Source organism: Peromyscus eremicus, chromosome 2, assembly GCF_949786415.1.
Source record: "Peromyscus eremicus chromosome 2, PerEre_H2_v1, whole genome shotgun sequence".
Classification (NCBI taxonomy): Eukaryota; Metazoa; Chordata; class Mammalia; order Rodentia; family Cricetidae; genus Peromyscus; species Peromyscus eremicus.
In genome coordinates, this window is record NC_081417.1 from 121,765,181 (window position 1) to 121,780,034 (window position 14,854).

Genomic DNA, 14,854 nt, shown 5'->3' on the forward strand with positions numbered 1-14,854 from the left:
TTGTTTTTCATTTGTTTGTGTGTTTTTTTTTTTTTTTTTTTGGTTTTTCGAGACAGGGTTTCTCTGTGTAGCTTTGTGCCTCTCCTGGAACTCACTTGGTAGCCCAGGCTGGCCTCGAACTCACAGAGATCCGCCTGGCTCTGCCTCCCGAGTGCTGGGATTAAAGGCGTGTGCCACCACTGCCCGGCTTTGTTTGTGTTTTTGAGGCAAAGTCTCCCTATGGAGCCTAGGCTGGCCTCTCTACCCTTGTTTCCCAAGTGCTGGCATTGTAGGGGTGTGCACCATACCTAGAGATTACTGTATCTTTATAGTGAATCTTAAAGTTGAATAACATTAGTCCTCTGATTTTGTTCTCCTTAATTGTTATGATGACTATTCAGAGATCTTTTTCTGCTCCACAGAAAGTCTAGAATTGATTTGTGGATACTGTATCAGCACATAACTTCTTGGATGTAGCTCTAGGGTGTATTGAATCTGTAGGTCAACCTGAGAAGAATGAAAATCTTGGCAGCTGGGTCTTCCTGTCTCTGAAGATGGAAGACACACTGATTTCTCAGCTCTTTGATGTCTTTTGGCAGAGTTTTGTAGCTCTTGTTCACATGTGTTTAGGTTTATTCTAAGTTATTTTATTTTTTGGGGTGCTAATATAAATGATATTGTGCTTTTAATTTCATTATTCAGCTATTTGCTGATCTTAATTGTCAATTGAGAGAATCTAGGATCACTTGGGGGGGTGCTCTAGGTTTTCCTGTTGAAGGTTATCTTGCTTGCACTAAATGAGGTAGGAAGACCAGCCCACTGTGGGTGGCGCCATTCCCTGGCTGGGATCCTGACTGAAAATGGAGAAATGGAACTGAGCAACAGCATGCATTCATCCTGTTCTCCTTCTTGACTGTGGTTACAGTGTGACCAACTGCCTCAAGTCCCCGAAGCTGTGACTTCCTTATCATGATGGACTGTAACCTTGAGCTGGGAGCCAAAATAAAACCTTTCTCCTTTCCAGCCATGATGTAAGTAACACACACACACACACACACACACACACACACACACACACACACCGAGAGAGAGAGAGAGAGAGAGAGAGAGAGAGAGAGAGAGAGAGAGAGGAAGAGAGAGAGAGAGTTATATCCCCAATCTGTGTGTGTGTGTGTGATCAAGTGCGTGGCTGCCATTATTGTTTTGAATAAAAAAGTCAAAGGCCGGGTGGTGGTGGCGCACGCCTTTAATCCCAGCACTCGGGAGGCAGAGCCAGGTGGATCTCTGTGAGTTCGAGGCCAGCCTGGACTACCAAGTGAGTTCCAGGAAAGGCGCAAAGCTACACAGAGAAACCCTGTCTCAAAAAAACCGAAAAGAAAAAAAAAAAGTCAAACACTTTGCTTTGCTCTCACTTTCTCTAGCGCTGGTTTCTTTATGTAAAGCTGAGTTTCTTGCTGACATCATTCTCCTTCTCTATTAAGAAGTTCTTTTGACGTTTCTTTCAATATAAACACCATGGGCAACAAATTCTCTCAATATCTGTTTGCTTGAGAAATTATTTCTTCTTTATTTCTGAGGGTTAATTTCTTTTAAATATGCTGTTCTTGTTTTCTTCCTAAGGTGTGAAAATGTCACTGTTCTGTGTGAACTGTTTTTCTTGCTCCTTTAAATATCTTTACCTTGAATTATGCCTGTAACATACGAGGTGGTGGTGGTGGTGGTGGTGGCGGTGTGTGTGTGTGTGTGTGTGTGTGTGTGTGTGTGTGTGTGTGTGTTTATGGGTGCGTGGGTGGGGGGCAGGGGTCACATGATGTTCACGTGGCGGTCAGAGGACACCTGGAGGGGACAGTTCTCTTCTTCTACCATGTGGGTCCTCAGGTCGTCGGGCTTGGTGGCAAGCACAGAGCCATCTCACCAACACTGAACTTGTCTTTTATTACACGCCATCTTAATAATAGAAAGATAGTATGTTTTCTCATTCAGCCTAGAAAAAGCATCTATGAAATTCATTTGTTTGGCAGCTGGAGAGATGGCTCAGCGGTTAAGAGCACTGGCTGCTTTTCCAGTGGTTCAGAGTTCAATTCCCAGCAACCACATGGTGGCTCACAGCCACCTGTAATGAGATCTGGTGCCCTCTTCTGGCATAGAGCACCATATACCTAAAACAAATAAATCTTAAAAAATTTTTAAAAAATTCGTTTGTTCTATTTTAAAAAGAAAATCTTAAACTAGGCACAGTGACACATACCTTTAATCCCAATACTTCAGAGGCTAAGGGAGAATTTTGAGTTTCAAGCCTGCTTGGGCCAGTCAGGATCTTAGTGACCTTTGTCCAAAAAAAAATTATATATATGTATGAAATATATATAGTCATAAATATATATCTCATATATATTTCATATATATATGAGAAAAAAGAATAAATCTATCAATACCTCAAGAAAACTAAAATCAAGACAAAGCTTCATTAACTAGAGAACTAATCTCAAAACCCTGAGTAACCTTGCTTCAGAAATTGGTCAATTTAATTGTCAATTAATAAATTCTGTCTAGGAGCTGAGGAAATGGCTCAGTCGGGAAAGTGCTTGCCTTGTAAATATAAACATAATGTAAATATAAAGTACCAGAGTTTGATCCCCAGCGCCCACACAGAGATACCAGGTGTGGTGGAAGACACTTTTAACTCTAGCATTCGAGGCAGAGACATGAGGACACCTGGGGCTCACTGACCATTGGTGAGATCCAGTCCAGTGCAAAACCCTGGCTCAAAGGAGGTAGATGAGGAGGGCTCAAGAATGACACCTGGGATTGTCCCCTGGCCTCTACACATACATGTATGCACACTTATACATGCACCATGTGCACACTTACATTTAAAAAAAAAAGTATAACTAAGGGCCAGCAAGGTGTCTCAGCAGGTACAGGCAATTGTGTGAAAGTCTGAGGACCCGAGTCTGATTCCCCAGAACCCACGTAAATGTGGAGGGAGAGACCTGACCCCACAAACTGTCCTCTGACTTCCACCCACGCACCGTGGAGTGTGCGTGCATGCACTCACCCCCAATAATAAAAAAGGATAAAACTGGGCTTTTTTGAGACTTCTTCTTACTATGTAGCCCCAATTAGCTAGAACTTGCTGTTGACCGGGCTGACCTTGAACTCACAGAGATCTGCCCGTCTCGGCCTCCCAAGTATTAGGATTAAAGGCATCATGCCCAAAAGATAAAGATTTTTTTGTTTTGTTTCTTCGTTGTTTTTTGTTTTTAGTTTGCTGCTGTTCCTAAACATCTGGAGTCCTTCAGTTCCCATGATCATCTGCTCATCATCATGTCCCTGCTTCTCAGTCTGGGGGGGCCTATGAGGGTGCAATAAGCCAAGGAAAGCAGAGGACTCTGGATTGTCTGGGATGTGCTTAGTTCTTTTGAAATAGGGTCTTCCACGTCCCTTGAAATTCTGGTAGTCCTACCTCACCTCACTGGGGCTGGGGTTCCAAACATCACCACATCTGGTGCTAGAGATTAAACCTAGTGCTTTTGCAAGCAAGATAGCACTCTCCTAAGGGAGCTGTGTGCCCGGCCTCTGCTTGAGATTTCCTATTAAATTAGCATAATAAGGGCTAGAAAAAGCAGGGAAAACTAAATCAATGGCTCAGTAGTAAGATGAGATGCCACATCTGCTGACATCGGAATGTACACAAGGACCCTTGGAGTCATCTGTCTGTGAGAAAGTAGGAGCCGTTTTCCACTGGAGCTCATCTCTTAGTCCAAAGTCTCCCAGAGCAGGACATGATGGCACACTCCTGCAATCCCAGTTATCAACGATAATTAATAAGCAGGGTATGTTAGAAGTCAAAAGGGAAGTACCCTGTGTGGTGAGGCTAAAAACACTGGTTTCCTTGTGTGGATTATGAATCAAGTGTCTGCTGTGTATGCTGCTGCAACAACTCTCTATAGACCCTTTCAGTCTGTGTTAGAGTGCTGTGAACAGCCTTGGCTGGTCCTGGCCACGCAGAGAATACAATCATTCCAGGTCTCTGTTCTCAAAGTGTTAACCGGCTGGCAAAGATATAAAAACAGTAGCAATTCAGGTGAGCATTGCCAGGGCAGAGGGCAGCCCAGGGGATTAACACGGGAGGAGAAGGTAGCTTCCTCCATGAGGACCGCGGCGGAGACGTTGACCAGGCCCAGGCAGGAGACTGGCCACAAGGTCGCTTGCCAGACCACGCCAGTGTTGCTGAGTCCTGCTGTTTTCGAGGTGGCTGTCAGACGCCTGGGTGGCACAGCTGAGGGAGGCCATCCCTAGCCATCGCCCAGGTGAACAGTGATAAAAACTCCTTTTATTCACAAGCCAGACTGCTATGGACCGTTCCTCGCTGGTTAAATTTTCCAGAGAAACCTCGAATCGGTGATCTATTTTTTTTTTCCTTTCCTCAATTATTTTTCATTGCTCTGTTTTATATTTGCGTAAGAAGAAGATATAAATAATGAGTAAAACACTCCCGAACTCCTGAGAATGCTCCCGACTTGTGCCTGTCTCTTTAAGTCCCACGAGATGGGCGGAACCCGTCTCCCAGAGTCTCCATGCGGGAAGTCTTCCAAGGCTGCGCTTGCTTTAAGAGAGGGGGCGGGGCTCTGCCCGGAGGAGGCGGAGAAATCCCCCCCCTCCCCCCGGATCTCCGGCTTCCGGGAACCGGCTGGAAGGCCACTAGTGCTGAGCATCCCAGGCCCCAACCCTCCCTGGACAGCTGGACCCTCTCCCTGCGAGGTGAGGCCGTCGGGGCTTCTGGGCCAGTTGGGGAATCTCCTGCCCGCCCGGACCACTGCTGCTCAGCGCTCCCCCTCCCCCAAGTCTGCCTGTGCATCCCCGGGTCCCTGCGCAGGGTCGCCAGCCAACACTCAAGGGCTGCTAATTGCCTGGCTCTGCACTAAGCTCCTCACGGGCACTATCTTATAGAATGATCTAGACACCATCATGAACCCATTTTACAGATGAGGAAGCTGAGGCCTCGAGGAGCGCATACACAGCAGAGAAGCAACAGAATCGGGACTCAAACCCAGGTCTGTCTGACCACAGCATCTGAGACCTAACACCGGCTGCATTGGAGTGCCTTCCCCATCACCCCTCCCAATCCTAGGCTCCCTTCCACTTGCTCCCATCTCCAGGCTTCACCTGGTCCCCAAACATTCACACAGTGAGCGACCCCTGCAGCCAGGCTCTTCTGTGTTGATATGGGGCCTCTTGTAACCCACATTGGCCTCACCAAGTAGCATAGGACAACCTTAAACTTCCTGATCCTCCTGCCTCCACCTCCTCGGTGCTGGGATTACAGGCATACACTGGATTTTGCAGGTCCTGGGTATTGAACCCAGGACTTCCAACATGCTAGGCAAAGCACTCTCTCAAATGACCTGCAACCGCAGCCGTTCCTTTATAGCAGTTTTATTAATAGCTGATGCTTAGACGTAATCCTTACATAAACTATCAATCCCCACTGAAAATAGGCAAGGGAAAGCAGTTGTGCCAGGGAGATTGCTCAGCAGGTTAAAGGCAACTGTCCCCAGGTGTGGTCAGAGTCCATCCTGAGACCCCCATGGTGGGGGGAAAGAACTGACTCCCATCGCCACACAAGACAAAGGCATGTACATACATTTTTATTTTTTTTTATTTTTTTAAATTTTTTTTTGGTTTTTTTGAGACAGGGTTTCTCTATGTAGCTTTTGCGCCTTTCCTGGAACTCACTTGGTAGCCCAGGCTGGCCTCGAACTCACAGAGATCCGCCTGGCTCTGCCTCCCGAGTGCTGGGATTAAAGGCGTGCGCCACCACCGCCCGGCCCATTTTTAATTTTTAAGACAGGATCTCACTGTGCAGAGCAGGCTGGCCTTAAACTCATCGAGATCTGCCCGCCACTAGGGTTAAATGTGTGCACCACTCACCGCAGCTGGCTATGGACTTTTCTTTTGGTATGATTTCTTGCAGATTGTTCCGTTTTCCTAAGCTTATTTATTTCTTTGTTTTAGACCTCTGGAAATTCTCTTCCTCACCCCTGGGAACAGAGCCTCTGGCTGAATGGCAGCTGCAGATGACTTGCAGTTTGAAGGTATGGCATTTGGGTGCCCACCTTTATCTTTTTTTTTTTTTTTTTTTTTGGTTTTTTTCGAGACAGGGTTTCTCTGTGTAGCTTTGCACCTTTCCTGGAACTCACTCTGTAGCCCAGGCTGGCCTCGAACTCACAGAGATCCGCCTGCCTCTGCCTCTTGAGTGCTGGGATTAAAGGCATGCACCACCACTGCCCGGCTTCCACCTTACAACCATAGCTTCTGCTGCCAAGGCAGTGGATTTCATTATTGACGCAGAGGTTCAAGGATCTTATTTCAGACATCGTGGTAAGAGGCTGTTGGCCACACCCAGGTTTTTCTAATTTGGCCAATCAGCTGCTTATATTTCTCACAGAAGTCTTCTGATTGGCAGCAGACATCATGAACTGGGCATAGCCCTTGCCTTGTGTTTTCTAAGCACTTGCTGTGTGGATACTGTTGTAAACTTCTTGGGCAAACACTGTCACAGCCATGATTCTCCATCTTGTATTTGAGCACCCGTAAGAGCTGTTCCAGAGGACCTGAGTTGGGTTCCCAGCACCATCCATATCAGCCTGTAAATCCAGTTCCAGGGGATCTGACGCCCCCTTCTGACCTCCACAGGCTCCTGCACACAGGTGGCATACCCTCACCCGGACACACATGCATACACATATATAAAAACAAGCCGGGTGGTGGTGGCGCATGCCTTTAATCCCAGCACTCGGGAGGCAGAGCCAGGTGGATCTCTGTGAGTTCGAGGCCAGCCTGGGCTACCAAGTGAGTCCCAGGAAAGGCGCAAAGCTACACAGAGAAACCCTGTCTCGAAAAACCAAAAAAAAAAAAAAAAAAACAAGTATCCGGCTGTTCTTCACCATCCCATCAGGTTCAGGGTACAGTGTCGCCTTTGACACTGTGTGGGTCTAAATTATAGTCCAGCCTTCCTCGGCTCCTTGTTTCCCACCTCACTGGGAGTGGAAGCTTGGAAACCAGACTCCACTGACTACCTCTGATCTTTTCATTGTCTTCTCTTAGCTCGTGTCCTTTCCCACTCTTCCCCTGCCACATGGGGCTTGTGACCTCATAGAGTCCCAGCTTAGGGCCTTTGTGACTTCCAGAGAGTTCACACAGCTCCTCCTTGCTTTCTTCAGACCTTGCTTCAACGAAGAGCCCTTCGTTGGCCACGCTGTCTAGACATACAGTGCGAGGAAGTGCAAGCATTGTGAACAGTGTTTGCAAAGCCCCTGCCGAGGGAGGAAGACGGTTTAACTTCCTCTCTCTCTCCAGAGAGAGAGGCTAAAGGTTGGCCTGTGTTCCAGATCACAGACGGGCCAGCAGAGCTTGTTAGCCCAAGGTGACGTGAGAGGAGGCGGTCAGCGATGAAGATGACGCTATAAAAATGGTGTGAAGGACTTTGGGTTCAGAAAAGAGCACGTGGTACTGAGGATGGCCCGGAAGGCCGTCCTGGGGAAGAATGGTAGATGACAAGGTGGAGCTCAGGAGCCTTCTGGCAGAAGTCACTCTTCTTCCATCTGGAAGCAAAAGAGCTTCAGATAGGCCAGGATGTCGGGGCGGAAAGCATTACTGTCAGAAACCACCCCACCCCAGCCTTGCTCAACAGGCTCAAATTGACCTAGCAGAGGAGAGTATGTGGAATACACACCTTACACTCCAGAGGGCGCCACCTGCTGCCAGTCCACATGTGCACACTTCTTGTCTGCTCCTGGGTCCCTCTCGCTTTGTAAGACCAGGCTGGTCTGGAACTCACAGAGATCTGTCCACCTCTGCCTCCCGAGTGCTGGGATTAAAGGTGTGTGCCACCACCTCCACCCGCCTGGCAGTAGCCTGCCTCTTAAACGTTGTTGCTTTGATTTTCTGTATTCAGAAAAGTATTGAGAATACTCCATGAAGTATTCATGTTGCTGTGGGCACTAAGAGTGAGCTGAGCTAAGAGCTCCACTCCACTGCTGGAACCTGTGAGTTACAGTGTGGGTTACAGTGATGACCACTGCTGCTTCCGCAGGCCTTCAGAAGTTCAGAGGTAAGCTAGGTGTGGTAGTACCTGCCTGCACTCAGCACTCAGGAGGCAGGGGCAGGAGGATTGCAGGTTTGAGACGAGCCTGGGCTAAAAAATTTTAGTGCTGTCCTGAATTTCATTCAGCACAGCTAATCAGAGTGTTGGGGTGTTCAGAGAAGTTTCCATCGCTGCTGGTGGAAGTTAATGAGAAAGGTTCTTCTGGACAAATTTAGCAGTATAGTCCAAGAGTCTGAAAAAGCTGGCCTAGGGCTGGGGAGATGGCTCAGATGCCATGCAAGTGTGAGAACCTCATGAAGGAAGTGGGCAGGTGTGGTGGCTATCCAGAATCCCAGCCCTAGGGAGGCAGAGACAGGATTCCGTCAGGTAAGCCAGCTAGCTGATCTAGCCTGATGTCGTGGTTTGAATAGGTATGGCTCCCATGGACTCATGTGTTTGAATGCTTGGCCCATAGGGAATGATGCTATTTGGAGATGTGGCCTTGTTGGAGTAGGTGTGGCTTTGTTGGATGACAGGTGTCATTGTGGGGGCAGGCTTTGAGGTCTCATATATGCTCAAGCTGTGGCCAGTGTGGCAGACTGTTCACTTCCTGTTGTATGCGGATCAAGATGTAGAACTCTCAGCTCCTTCTCCATGCCTGCCTGCATGTCAGCATGTTTCCAGCTATGATGATAATAGACTAAACTTCTGAATCTGTAAGCTAGCCTCAATGAAGTGTTTTCCTTTATAAAAGTTGCTATAGCTCATGGTGTCTCTTTACAGCAATAGGAAACCCTAAGTCACCCAAATTGACAAATTTTGGGTTTAGTAAGAGTGCCTGCCTCAATAAAGAAAGTGGAGAAAGATGGAGGAAGATGCCTGATGTGAACTTTAGCTCCCCATACATATGCAGATATACATGTGCAGATGATTACACACCACACACACACACACACACACACACACACACAAGATGACTTAGTGGTTGTACTGATTAGTGATCATCTTGAGACTGTAGTCCCCAAAGTCTCATATTCTCTAATTTTCCTTTCTTTTCTTTTCTTCTCTCTCTTGTTCCTTTGTTTACTTATTTTTCAGGTTAGCTTGGGAAGTAATGGATGTCACCATGGCATCTTCATTCATATATACATATATACATATGTATATATGTATATATACATATATATATATATGTTATAGTGTGTTCTTTCCTGTAGTCGTCCCCTAAAAGCTTTGTCTACACTGTCATTTCTTGTATACTTAAAAAAAAAAAACTATTATAACATAAAGTCATTGTTAGCCGGGCAGTGGTGGCACATGCTTTAATCCCAGCACTCGGGAGGCAGAGGCAGGTGGATCTCTGTGAGTCTGAGGCCCGCCTCGTCTCCAGAGTAAGTCGCAAGACAGCCAGAGCTACACAGAGAAACCCTGCCTTGAAAAAAACAAAGACAAAAGGTCATTATTTCTATATAATCGCCAGTGTACAAAACAGGTTATAGAATTGTTTGTTAGATATTAGCACACCAAATAGCAGGACCTGGCACCCTGTCGGCTGAGTATTTATTGTATGACAGAGTGATCATCACTGGCAAAAATCTTGCTGTGCAAAGAAAGGAAGTCAACCAGGATCTCCTAGTGTTTGCCTTTGTGTGATGGAGCTGAGTGATCTGCTTTGTTTCCATTTTTCCAGACAGGGTTTCTCTGTATAAAAGTCCTGGCTGTCCTGGAACTCACTGTGTAGCCCAGACTGGCCTTGAACTCACAGAGTTCTGCCTGCTTCTGCCCAAGTGCTGGGATTAAAGGTATGCGCCACCGCCTCCCGGCTATAAGCTGAGTGATTTTTTATTCTATTATTTCCACTTTGTTTTGGTCCTCATGGTTTCTATGGTGATTATATAGGACTTAGTTGAGTCGGAGATGTTCAGGTGGATCGGGTACCCTACTGAAGACTTAGATAATACTCCCCACCCCTCCTTCACTGTGTTGTATGCTCAGGTGGATCTTGAACGAAACCCTCCAGCTTCAGCCTCCCTAGTGCTGAGCTTGTTTTCAAAGCCTCCTCGGCTTTGGTTCAGCTCCTCTGATAAAGTTCATGGCGGAGCTGAGATAGTCAAGAAGCATGAGGGCTGGAAGCCAGGTCCTTAGGCATGCTGGTCGTGTGCTCTACCACTGAGCTCCATCCTCAGCACCAGGGCTTCCCCCGGTGGCAAGCACCCAGCTGCCAGTGTGGGAAGGTCTCCAGGCCTTTGCGCTTTGCTTCGTTTCAGAATTTGGCGATGGAACCACTTTGCTAGCCGCAAACCCAGATGCTACCACGATAAGCATTGAGGATCCCGACGAGACTTCCAAACACCCAGCCAGACCCCGAGGAAGCTCGGGGAGAGAAGAGGATGATGAGCTGCTGGGGAACAATGACTCTGACGAGACCGAGGTTCGAGCTTGCCTTTCAGTTTTTTCCTTTTCCTGGCTCAGAGCTTAGCGTCCATGTGTTTACTTGTTATTTGTTGTGTTCCTGGTTCAGTGCCAGGCAGTGGTGACACAAAGGTGTGTGACCTGTGACATCCTCTTGGGGGAGACAGACAGGTAAACAGACCATCACCTGTGGGAAGCACTTGTGGGTGTGTGGGTCAGGGGAGCAGAGGAGGGTTAGGGAAGGCTTTCCGGGGTCAGTGACACTTTGTCTAAGAGGGAAGGTGTTGGGGGGAAGAAGATAGGCAGAGGGGATGGAGGCAAGGGGAAGGGTCTTAGTAAAGTCACGGAGGTGTGGAAGAGCGTGGTGCAGCCAGGAACAACCTCTGTCCTCTGCATTGGAGCGAAGGATGTGTGAAGGCTGGAGGTGAGGCTACAGACAGGCCAGGACCCAGTGAGTTTACATCCATCCGTCCATTCACAGTGAGTTCCCATACATTCTGAACATCATCGGGAGCCAGTGGACAATTTAGACCATGTATCTGGGTAAGTTTAAAGATAGCTTGTATTTGGTGGCCTTAAATATAAGTTGGAGGAAGACAGAGTAGAGTGCAGCCAGCCAGAGCCAAGCAAAATGGTCTTGACTGGAATCAGTGGGAGTGCAGTAAGCAGGGTTTGGGAGACGGTGTGGGTGAAGGAGAGACGTGGAGGCCTCCCTCCGATTGGGTGTGTGAGGGGAACAGTATTTCTTCAGCGTTCAGCGTGTTGAATTGTGCCCACAACCCACGAGAGGAACACTTTCTCAGTGTGTAGTAGTGGCTTCACTGCGGCTCTGGGGCACCATCGGCAGCCCCGTGGGTCCTTTGTCACAAGTGGGATGGAAACCAGCAGACTAACCCTGCAGTGAGGGGAAGGTGAGTCTGTTCTAGAAAAGCCATCCAGAAGACTGCAGAGCAGGCATTGGAGAAGTGGGCCGCAGGCTGCCCCGCTGGGAGAGTGGCCAGGAGCCAGGGGGTACATCTCACTCGGAGGGAAGGTTTGGAGTGTCTGTGTTCTCTAGGAAAGGACAGAAACTCAGTGCAGCTCCACAGCTCCGCTCATGGCTCAGCATGTGCTCGTGTGTGTGTGTGTGTGTGTGTGTGTGTGTGTGTGTGTGTGTGTTACAGCTCCCACTGACGTTTTACATCAGCCATGCAGTGAAGCTCAGGGAAGCCTGCGTGGTTGTATGTCCCCGAAATCGAGGCACTCCAGAGGATGAGGCAGGATGGTTAGGAGTTCAAGGCCAGCTTGGGCTACATAGTGAGACTCTATCTCAAATAAAAAGAGAACAAAACTGTAAAAGTCTAAGGACGGTCCTGTCTGTGGTCAGAGTGAGTGGCATATTCGTGGTCACTAGTCTTAACCCGTTTGCCCATAGCTTCCAGTTATTTCTCTTTGCTCGTTTGCAGGCTGCTTGTGGTTCCCTGTCTCACACTTTCCTTAGAGGTTTCCATGTCTAATTAGGGCGCCAGGAGCAGGCCTTGGCCTCTCGTCCCTCTTGTTGGACTGGGCTGGACTCAGCCCTTGAATGTTAGGTTTAGGTGGGATCCTTGTAACCTAGGAAACACAAACTGGGCCAAAAATGTTTACAGAGGCCAGGACTGAAGATGGGTTACCAACAAAATTACAGTTGTGAAAGGGCCAGCCTGACGGGATAGGAACCAAGTTCAGGGAACAGGGCAGTTTTCACTGCTGACCCAGTGGCCTTTGGGTATGTGACATAGTACCTAAAAAGAACCAAGTAGTCTAGAGAGAGGTGGCTCAGTGGTTAGAACACTTGCTGCTCTGCCAGAGGACTAGAGTTTGGTTCCTAGCACCCCTATCAGGGGACCCCAAACTACCTATAACTGCAACTTGAGGGGATCCAGCACCTTCTGGTCTCTGTGGGTACCTGCATGCCTGTGTGTGAACACACAGATACATACACATAAATAAAAACAGAATTTAAAAATCCGAAACGTTAACTGTTACTAAATGCAAAGCAATAGTTTAAGAAAATCTGTTCCTTTTTCAAAAAAGGTGTATTTATTTTTACTTTATGTGCCAGTATGTGTTTGTGCACCAAATGATTGCAATGCCCGAGGATGCCAGAAGATGGCACTGCATCCCCTGGGGCTGGAATTAGGGGCAGTTGTGAGCCATCATGGGAATGCTGGGAATTGAACCCAGGTCCTCTGCAAAGGTAGCAAGTCCTCATAACCTCAGAGCCATCTTTCCAGCCCCCCAAAAATCTATTCATTTAAACATTCAGGATAGATTTTAGTTTTATGCCAGTGTATTAAGTTTTAATCTTGGAAAATAGTTTTCAACAACCTTTAATTAAAAAAAAATGAATTTTTATGCTTATTGGTATTCTGTCTACCTATGTATACCTGGTGCCCAAAAAGGCCAGGATAGGTGGAGGTGGGCTCTGAGGTCTCATATATGCTCAAGCCACACGCAGTGAGACAGTTCATTTCCTGTTGCCTGCGAATCAAGATGTAGAACTCTCAGCTCCTTCTTCAGCACCATGTCTGCCTGTGTGCCACGATGTCCCACCATGATGGTAATGGACTGAACCTCTGAAACTGTAAGCTACTCCAGTTAAATGCTGTCCTCTATAAGAGTTGCCATGAGCCGGGCGGTGGTGGCACACGCCTTTAATCCCAGCACTCAGGAGGCAGAGGCGGGCAGATCTCTGTGAGTTCGAGGCCAGCCTGGGCTACAGAGTGAGTTCCAGGAAAGGCGCAAAGCTACACAGAGAAACCCTGTCTCAAAAAAACAAAAAACAAACAAACAAAAAAAAAAGTTGCCATGGTCATGGTGTCTCTTCACATCAGTAGAAACCCTAACTAAGTCACATGGGATCCGATGTCCTCTTTTGGTGTGCAGGTATACGTGCAGATTATATATACTCACATATATATGAAATATATGTATATACATATGAAATATAAATATATATGTATGTAAATAGTTAAAAGAAAAGGTAGAAGAAATTGGGAGTGTTTGGAGTTGACCTTGTTTCTTTTTCCCTCTGACAGTTACTGGCCGGCCAGAAGAAAAGCTCTCCCTTCTGGACGTTTGAATACTATCAGACATTCTTTGATGTGGACACTTACCAGGTCTGTGAACGGGCTTCGCTCTTTATTTTCTGTAAGGGGGACTTGTTTCTTCTGACGGAGCAAGCATCCTGTGAGAGCCTCTGTAATGGACGTGGTCTTCCCAAAGCACAGAGGCTTACTGCGTGTGAAAACTCTGCTACAAAAGCTCAAATAACCAACTTCCAGTTTTGGAGTAGTTGAATAGCTTAAATCCTAAGGAAAATTAACCTTCAGTGGAATTCCTGCTGTGTTGCCTTGCAGGTCTTTGACAGAATAAAAGGGTCTCTGCTGCCGGTTCCTGGGAAGAATTTTGTGAGGCTCTATGTCCGCAGCAACCCAGATCTCTACGGTATGTACAGTGCCTTTGGCTTCTCTGCCCCATCCTGGTAAGTTCCAGTAAACGGGAGGGTTGTCTGGACAGTTAGAGAATTTCACTGTTAGTAAGGTGTACAACGTTTTTAGTTGACTCTCTGAGATTTAGGGACAATCTTTGCAAAGAATTTGGTAGGGGAGGGGTACGGAATTTCATGTTACGTTGTGTCCTGCAGCTGCAGTTATTAGTCGTCCTTTGGAAGGCTCCAGGTGACGTCAGTGTCAGCTTGAGGAGGATGAAGCTTTCTGAGTGCTGTTGATTTTCCTCCACGGAGGACTGGGTGGTGTAGGGCGAGTGTGGAGTAGGTTTTTGTGGTTGTTTGACCGCACTCCACAGTCTCGGGCATTTGAACACTTGGTCCCCAGCTGGTGGTGCTGTTTGGGTAGAATTAAGAGGTATGGCTTTGCTGGAGGAAGTATGTCACTGGGGGCAGGCCTTAAGGTTTCAAAAGCCACATGCCATTTCCAGTTATGGTCCAACATGCGCGCTCTCAGCTGTTCTGCCTGCCAGCTGCTGCCACGCTTCACCACTGTGATGGCCATGGACTGTAAGCCCCGGCGAACCTTCTCTGAGTTGCCTTGGTCACGTGTTTTACCACAGCCATAGAGAAGTGACTGATCCAGTTCTTATACTTTGTCACTCATGTACTGAGTTCCTTCTCAGCTACCAGGGGGCCGAGGGGGGGGGCGGCGGCGTGTGTGTGGGGGGATGGCTTTCCATTGAGAGTCTAAAACAGAGATGGGCTAAGGAACGGTTGTGACCCCTGACTCCTTGGCTATCTGAGGAAAACGCAGAGGCTCACCCAGGGCTCCTGAGGAAAGGGCTGCACACCATGGCCTTTTGTATTTGAGGGGAGATGAGGCAAGCTGGCGACATTCTTCT

At 47.7% G+C, this 14,854-nt stretch overlaps 1 protein-coding gene across 4 annotated transcripts in view; it reads left to right on the forward strand.

The window, feature by feature from the left end:
* Nucleotides 1-14,854, forward strand: part of Yipf1 (Yip1 domain family member 1) — a 36,353-nt gene that overhangs the window by 5,638 nt on the left and 15,861 nt on the right. Inside the window, exons 1-6 of one of the 4 annotated variants that reach the window (XM_059254642.1) lie at nt 4,629-4,743; nt 4,968-5,036; nt 5,998-6,077; nt 10,336-10,499; nt 13,540-13,620; nt 13,861-13,948. In XM_059254642.1, coding sequence (XP_059110625.1) covers nt 6,047-6,077; nt 10,336-10,499; nt 13,540-13,620; nt 13,861-13,948 — 364 coding nt within the window. In that variant the 5' untranslated portion in view covers nt 4,629-4,743; nt 4,968-5,036; nt 5,998-6,046. Of the gene's footprint in view, nt 1-4,616; nt 4,744-4,967; nt 5,037-5,997; nt 6,078-7,966; nt 8,096-10,335; nt 10,500-13,539; nt 13,621-13,860; nt 13,949-14,854 lie in introns of those variants that run through there. The other 3 variants (XM_059254641.1, XM_059254643.1, XM_059254640.1) reach the window with 3 other exon arrangements.